Source organism: Crocodylus siamensis, chromosome 2 (assembly GCF_052110815.1).
Source record: "Crocodylus siamensis isolate JL-2025a chromosome 2, ASM5211081v1, whole genome shotgun sequence".
Taxonomy (NCBI): Eukaryota; Metazoa; Chordata; order Crocodylia; family Crocodylidae; genus Crocodylus; species Crocodylus siamensis.
This window is the reverse complement of record NC_143396.1, coordinates 215,612,120-215,620,143: the sequence shown is the minus strand read 5'-3', so window position 1 is coordinate 215,620,143 and position 8,024 is coordinate 215,612,120. Positions and strand designations below refer to the sequence as shown.

Sequence of the window (8,024 nt, the reverse complement as noted above, 5' to 3'; positions counted from 1 at the left end):
ATCCCAGGTACTCCAAGCACACACATACACACTGTACCATCCAAGTTAGGAACTTACCTGTGTGTATGTGTAGGTGGGTTGTATGTGTGTGTATGTGTGTGTGTATATATATATATATGGCATTGTGTGCATGATATACGAATTAGTGATCTGTGTCTAACTTTTGGGGTGTATAGTATATGTGCTTGAACTGGTGATAGGTATGCATGTGCCCTAGGCTGGTTCAGATGTGCATGTGCCTGAGCTGGTATTCTGTGTGTATGCACCTAATTGATTTGTGTGTTTGTATATGTGCAATTGTCACACCCTCCTGTCTAACAGTGCAATATTGAGATTCTGAGAGTTGGCCTGACCCCACAGGGCTACACTAGTTTAGTACATTTCTTCTCTACAACAGAAATCTAACTACTTCTGAGGCATAAATAAAAGGCTTGTTTTCTCCCATTGGTTTGGAGATGGAAAGTATACAACTTTATAGATCTATCTGGTCTCTTTCAAATATTTCCTCTGGTGCTTTAGACCAGTGCAGATAACTGCCTAAAAGCTATGAATTCAGGGATGTATTTAACAGCCATGTTGGTCTGAGACCAAAATAAATCCAAAACATTTATAAAAGGTATCATCTCTGAACCAAGAGTTCTAGAGTTTTGCATTTCTTAAAAGCTGTGAAAACATAGTCATAGACAATTGAGGGTATGGACAGAAGTTACAATTGTTTCTATAGCAAATTGTTGCCGGCACAAGGTGCCCGAGGGAGGCAACAATTGGGTCCGTTGCCCGGTGTGCGTCGCACCAAATAAACACACTGGGGGAGAAGCAGACAGAGTTTATTTGAGCTCAAGTAAAAGGCACAGGGAGACTGTATTGTCTCAAATCCTGCACACCTAACCCTGCAACAGCGAGATCTTTATACCCCGGTCAGTTTCACTGTCAGTGTTTTTCCCCCGCTAGCCCCCCCCTCCCTCCTCCCTCCTCCCTTCTCCCTCCGAGCGGTGTCCTTGCATTCCACAGATAACAGTTTTAGCTCGCGTGCTTTCCAGAAGGACAGGAGATTTGCAGGCGCCAGAGAGAAAGGGTTGCAAAGGTTGGGCAAGGGGGGGCTTTGGCTCATCTGAGCCTGGAGCAGAAGGACTTCATTGACACTCGTGGTCTTCCATCCCTCTGCGTTACCCAGGGTTATGCCCAGTGTCACCAACAGCTCCCCCCTTTGAGAATACTCAACAAAGTTTTGGCTGAGTTTTCTCATATTCTGAAGACAAAAAGTAATTAAGTGTTTGAGGCAATGCAAGGGTATAATGAGGCGCTCGGGAGGAGGATGCACAGACTTTGTGCAGGAGGGCATTACAGCACACAAATAAGAGGAGACTAATTAAACACAATACAACACTGGTGATCAGGAGGTTAAGGATGCCTGCTCCTAGGCCTCCGAGGTTGGGCAACCAGCTCCAGAGAGAATCAAAGACAGTGGGTTCACGTTCCTGACTTTTCCACAGCTCAAAAGCCTGTTCAGCTGACAAAATGTGTTTGTTTATATCTTGGGAATTTTCTGGGACATAAGTACAACATTTGTTCCCAATTAAAGCACATACCCCGCTCTGAGAAGCTGAAACATAATCTAGGGCCTGATGGTTTTGAAGAGATAATAAACGAAGTTGATAAATCTTGGAGTTAAGGCTCTTTTCAATAGCTAAAGTGTCATTAGCAAATTTTGTAAGGAACATAGAAAGTTGACGATATAGCTTGGCTAGCCGGCCCACTCCGTACGCCAGGAGAAAGATCATGCCAAGTCTGTCTCGTGATGAATCCAGTTCTTGTGTCCATTGACCTTTGCCGCTGTGTGGGAAACTAGTAGGACAGGGTGAGGTCCTTTCCACTTCTCTTGGAGGGGCTCATCCTTCCAGGTCCGAATGAGCATGGAATCTCCGGCTGTAACAAGTGGACTGGAGCATCCAGCGGAAGAGGCTGCAAGTCTTTAGTGTACCTATGGAGAGAAGAAAGAACAGCAGACAGAGAGCACATATACCATGACAAAATATTACATCCTATTTCCCACTCCCCTGCTAGAACCGGCGTCCCGTTCTTAGGCCATGCCCTTCCAAACATCATTTCAAAGGGGCTAAGCCCTAATCTTCCCTTGGGGAGGGGGCACGGATATGAAGCAAAGCAAGGGGAAAGCATCGGGCCATCGCAGAGAGGCCTCCTGGCAGATCTTTGATAGATGACGCTTGAGGGCCTGATTTGTACATTCTGCTACACCATTAGCTTGTGGTCGCCATGCAGTATGGAGTTTCCAGGGGTTCTGTAAGGCATCTGAGATGTTTTGGATGATCTTTGAAGTGAAATGTGTTCCGTTGTCAGATTCCATCCACTGGGGAAGTCTGAAGCGGGGAATAACTTCCCGGACGAATTTTAGAACTACAGTCTTGGCTGTACAATTGCGACATGGAAAGGCTTCAGGCCATCCGCTGAATTGATCTATTATAACAAGGAGATACTTAAATCCTTGAGTTCGGGGGAACTCAGTAAAGTCTATGTGCCAAACCAGTCTGGGGCCTGGAGTAGGTTCCAAAGTGGCTGGAGGTGCTGAGAGACTGGGTTGAGGGTTATTCTTTTGACAAATCGAACAGCTGGCCTGTATTTGGGAGGCCAGAGGTTGAAGTCCAGAGGTTAGAAAATATTTGTTCACCAACTGAGTGAGAGCTTCTTTTCCAGCGTGTGTAGTTTGATGTAGCCGTTGCAACACTGGCTGGGTCAGGCTCTTTGGTAGGAGGATCCTCCTGTCCATGGAGCACAGCCATCCCTTCTTTTCTTGGAGACCAAGCTTGTCGGCTAGTTCTTTTTCTTCATATGAGTACTGCGGATCTGGGAGCTCCCCCACTGATGGAATGAGAGCATGCATAGGGATGTCAGCAGGTCTCGGTGTCCTCAGGGTGGCAGCAATTTTAGCTTCTCTGTCTGCCCGGGCATTACCCCTGGCTACGTCTTGATCCTCTTTCTGATGTGCCTTACAGTGCATTACTGCCACTTCCGAGGGAAGTCGAACAGCTTCCAGGAGTCGGAGAATTTGGGGTCCATACTTCACTGGGGAGCCTTGGGCTGTCAGCAGTCCCCTTTGTTTCCATAGGCCAGCATGGGCATGCAGTACTCCAAAAGCATACCTAGAGTCGGTATAGATGTTGACTCGTTTCCCTTTTGACAGTTCTAGTGCCCGGGTCAGGGCCACCAGTTCAGCAAGTTGAGCAGATGCTCCGGCGGGCAAACCCTTGGCCTCAACAACGTCATAGAGGGTCACAACAGCATAACCTGCCCTCCTTTGCCCTTCTACAACAATGCTACTGCCATCAGTGTACCACTCACAATCAGCATTCAGAAGTGGCTGATCCTGTAGGTCTGCACGGCTGGAGTACTGTGCATCTATGATGTCTAAACAATCATGCTCTTGTTCTTCCGTTTCAGGTAAGAGAGTAGCCGGGTTGAGGGAGGGGCAGGTTTGCAGAGTCACTTCAGGGTTCTCCAACAGCTTAGCTTGGTACGGAGCCACTCGAGCCTGGGTGAGCCAGAGACCCCCCTTCGCGTCTAGCAGAGCCTGGACCATATGTGGGGTATACACCTGCATGACTCCTCCCAGCATTAACTTTTCAGCTTCCTCAAGTACTAGGGCAGTTGCCACAACTGCTCGTAAACACACTGGCCATCCCTTGGCAACTGGATCAAGCTGTTTGGAGAAATAAGCAACGGGACGTTTCCACGCCCCCAACAATTGAGTAAGCATTCCCAGAGCCATCCCTTTTCGTTCATGCACATACAATTGGAAAGGTTTAGAAAGGTCCGGTAACCCCAGGGCAGGGGCTTCCATTAGTTTCCTTTTTAGTATCTTAAATGCCTTGTTGGCTTCTGGAGTCCAATAAAAGGGGTCATGGTCTGCCCCTTTCACACAGTCATATAGTGGTTTTGCCCATAGTCCAAATTCAGGGATCCATATTCTGCAAAAACCTGCCATGCCAAGAAACACCCTGAGCTGCTTACGGTTGCTTGGGGTGGGAACCTGCCATATAGCCTCCTTTCGCTCGCTCGAAAGCTGGTGTTCCCCCTGTCTTATATGAAATCCCAGGTATCGTACTTCGGGGAGAGCAACTTGAGCTTTATTTCGAGCCACCCGATATCCTTGAAGTCCAATAAAGTTTAGGAGGCTTACTGTGGCATTAAGGCAGGAGTTTAAATCTATGGCAGCAATTAATAAATCATCCACATATTGTAACAAGAGAACTTCATGCTCATTATTCCACTCCTCCAAGTCTTTAGCTAAGGACTGGCCGAAAAGGGTAGGAGAGTTCTTAAATCCCTGGGCTAATACTGTCCAACAAAGTTGTTTCTTAACCCTTTTTCTGTCCTCCCATTCAAAAGAGAATATCTCCTGGGGGGGGGGGGGGTCAACTGGAATCGTAAAGAAAGCGACTTTCAAATCAAGAACTGAGAAATGAGTATACTGCCCCCCCTACGGAGGCCAGCAAGGTATACGGGTTTCGGACGAGAGGATGAATAGTTTTAACCCGTTCGTTAACCGCCCTTAGGTCCTGCACCAGTCGATATGTCCCATCAGGCTTCAGTACCGGCAAGATAGGAGTGTTCCAGGCTGACTGACACTCTCGCAGTATGCTGTACTTTAGGAAACGGTCTGTAGTCTCCTGCAGTCCCTCTCTGGCTTCCCTTTTGATTGGGTACTGCTTGATTCATACTGGACCTTTCCCTGACAGTAGTTGAATATTAATGGGGGTTTGATGTGTAGCCTTTCCAGGGACCCCCTCTGCCCACACCAAAGGGTATACCTGGTCTTCCCACTGGTTCCACTCCTGGGGAGCGGTCATGGCCGAGGGTTCAACCGTGAGGGTCATTATCCATGCATTTTCAGGGGGCAATGTGAGGGTTATTTTATCCTGGGTAAAATGCAGTGATGCACCTAATCGACAAAGCAGGTCTCGTCCTAGAAGGGGTGTTGGGCAATCTGGAAGGTAGACCAATTTGTGAGAAAGAGCCCGGTCTCCCAGAGCACATTCTGCAGGAGCATACACTGGGCATTGAGTCTTTTTTTCCCATGGCACTCACCACAGTGAGAGAGTCCGCTACAGGAAGTTGAAGAGGTTGATTTACAGCGGTCCGGGCTGCCCCGGAGTCTATCAAAAAAATCAATTTCTGAATTCCCCACCCGCATTTTTACTCGGGGTTCCGGGGGTGGGGTGGTCCGTTTCCCCCGACACCCCTACTCCTGTCCTTCAGCTGTCATTACAGGAGTACAGTCTCTCCCTTTCTCTGGGCAGTCATTCTTCCAGTGTTTCTCTTGCCGGCATAAGGCACACTGGTTCCGTCCCAGGCGTCTTTCTTGTGGGCCAAGGCACCCGCGCCCATAACCCCTTATACCTCTGCCTCTCCCACCTTCTTGTGGCCTTTCTCTGACTCCGGCCTGTACTGCTGCTACTAGCATTCGAACTTGTCTCTTGTCCTTTTCTCCTTCTCTGAGAGTATACGCCCTGTTTGCAGTTTCCAGGATTTGTGCTACAGACATACCCATTAAGTCTTCCTTCTTTTGTAACTTCCTCTTTATATCAGGGGCTGCATGGCTAGTAAAAATACCCTTTATAATCGCCTCCGTCACCTGATCATCAGGGTCTGCATTGGTATTTTGCCGAATGGTGTCTCGGATGCGCTGTAGGAATGCAACGGGACTTTCCTTCAGCTCCTATACTACTTCATACGGCTTTGCCCAATTATTATGTCAGACAGCCGAGTGCCTGAGCCCATGCATAAGTAGTTTTTTGTAAGAGGTAAGATGGGTATGATCCACAGGATTGTTAGGGTCCCATCTAGGGTCTGCTAGGGGAACCACATCTGCCGGAACAGGAACATTGACAGGATCCCTTTCATGCCTCCGCTGTGCTTCTTCCCTGGCTTTGGAAATAACTTGATTCCGCTCTACTTCAGATAATAAGGTTCGCATAAGGATATTACAATCATCCCAGTCAGGCTTGTGACTAGCTAAACATCCCTCAAAGACAGAGATAAACTTACTCGGGCTAGTTGAAAATTCTCCAGCCTGTGCTTTAAAAGCTGCCAGGTCCACTGGGTTAAAAGGTACATGGGTGTATACTTGCATGGTCTGAGCTGCACGCCCATCGGCCCCAGACCGGGCTATTACAGTTTCAGTAAGTAAAGGATAAAATCCCACTGAGGGAGGAATCTCTGGGACTGGGGGCATCTGACCTTTATATGGTGGAGGTGTTAAAGCCGAAGGGGATGCTGACTCTGGCATTACAGTAATGGGGGGGAATGCTGAGACTCAACACTAACAACTACTGATCCTATCGGAGTCAAATTACACTTCTGCAAAATATCTGTCTTGTTCCATAAAGCCATAAACAATTGTGCATACAAATGTTCATTCCACTTACCCGTCCGCTGACAAAACAAGAGTAATTGGAGAATTGTATTGTAGTTAATTGACCCTTCTGGAGGCCACCTTTCCTGATCCTCCAGTTGATATTGAGGCCATTTCACTGTACAGAACCTTTTAAGATCATTTTTAGTCATTAGATCTAACTTAAACAGTTTCCAATTAGTCAGAATGCATTCTAAGGGTGTACACCGTGCCCTGCCAACCATACTTTGTCCCTGCCCATACTCTAGGGAGACACTGGGTGTCCCCAGGTCCTACAGGGAGACACTGGGCGTCCCCAGGTCTTAACAGACAATGCTCTGAGCTTATCCTACCTTATCCGAGGGACCGGTTCCACACCGTCGCCCACGATCGCTTCTCCACTATTAGAGCGCGTTGCACCGTTGTGCCCTCCGGGGTCGATCAAACCACGTCTCTGCCGAGGCCCCCGATGAAACCACCAGTGCGCGCTGGGCGTCGGTTGTTGCCGCAAGTTGTCGACCCCAGGAGGGATCCGGGCAAGGCGAAATGTTAGCCTCGAGCCCCAAGTTGGGCGCCACAACTGTTGCCGGCACAAGGTGCCCGAGGGAGGCAACAATTGGGTTCGTTGCCCGGTGTGCGTCGCACCAAATAAACACACTGGGGGAGAAGCAGACAGAGTTTATTTGAGCTCAAGTAAAAGGCACAGGGAGACTGTATTGTCTCAAATCCTGCACACCTAACCCTGCAACAGCGAGATCTTTATACCCCGGTCAGTTTCACTGTCAGTGTTTTTCCCCCGCTAGCCCCCCCCTCCCTCCTCCTTCCTCCCTTCTCCCTCCGAGCGGTGCCCTTGCATTCCACAGATAACAGTTTTAGCTCACGTGCTTTCCAGAAGGACAGGAGATTTGCAGGCGCCAGAGAGAAAGGGTTGCAAAGGTTGGGCAAGGGGGGGCTTTGGCTCATCTGAGCCTGGAGCAGAAGGACTTCATCGACACTCGTGGTCTTCCATCCCTCTGAGTTACCCAGGGCTATGCCTAGTGTCACCAACAAAATGATACCAATATAATATTTTGCAATGCAACATGGGTATGCTTCTGGAGTGATACACGTGTAGTATAATTGTTGCATTTTTAACTGTTTCATAGAGGGGTAAGATACAGCAGTTTAGCTAACTTGTATCATTACAGTAGTATGTAGTTATAAAAGTTACAGTATAACAGCTGAAAAATGTTCCCCATGTAACAGGTCCACCATCCCTTCTAATTTGGTTATAAGATAACTCCTCCTTTTTGGTGGAAATAGGAAACTACTAGTGCAGTTTTTCCAAACCACTCATTTCTTCCTCTAACACAGCCTTTCTCACCAGAACTTGGAACCAACCACAGTACAAACTGCTATTAATTAGTGTCTGGAATTTTTAATTTCTTGCATTTGGAACTTTTTGCCCTCTGTATTTATGATTTTACATATGTGGAAATTAAGAAGTAGGACCTAAATGTTGAATCTTTACATGACAATGTTTGTAATCTTTTCTAAAAGTTTGTCCCAAATGAAATGCCAGATATCCATATTTTACACATGTGAATTAAGAGTGTAACTGAACATTTGATCCAGC

The 8,024-nt window shown here is 47.6% G+C and overlaps 1 protein-coding gene across 2 annotated transcripts; it reads right to left on the bottom strand.

Moving 5' to 3' along the window:
* Positions 1-781: 781 nt before the first annotated feature.
* Positions 782-7,432, bottom strand: LOC149871687 (uncharacterized). Of its 2 annotated transcripts, XM_090032962.1 has the most exons (4): positions 7,291-7,432; positions 6,763-7,066; positions 6,444-6,559; positions 782-1,981 (listed from the first exon to the last, which is right to left on the bottom strand). In XM_090032962.1, the coding sequence occupies exons 1-4, from the start codon at positions 7,370-7,372 to the stop codon at positions 1,890-1,892; spliced, it is 594 nt and encodes a 197-aa protein (XP_089889088.1). In that variant the 5' UTR covers positions 7,373-7,432; the 3' UTR covers positions 782-1,889. The 2 variants fall into 2 exon arrangements, with proteins under 2 accessions (XP_089889088.1, XP_089889089.1); XM_090032963.1 differs by lacking the exon at positions 6,444-6,559.
* Positions 7,433-8,024: the final 592 nt, after the last annotated feature.

What these genes read in the sequence shown, in the direction of transcription:
- LOC149871687 (XM_090032962.1), bottom strand. Translation starts at nt 7,372, where the DNA reads ATGAGCCAAAGCCCCCCCTTGCCCAACCTTTGCAACCCTTTCTCTCTG. An exon ending in CCTGTCCTTCTGGAAAGCAC is followed by an intron (nt 7,067 to 7,290) that starts GTGAGCTAAAAC and finishes CTTCTCCCCCAG; the next exon opens with TGTGTTTATTTGGTGCGACG. An exon ending in GAACCGGTCCCTCGGATAAG is followed by an intron (nt 6,560 to 6,762) that starts GTAGGATAAGCT and finishes TGATCTTAAAAG; the next exon opens with GTTCTGTACAGTGAAATGGC.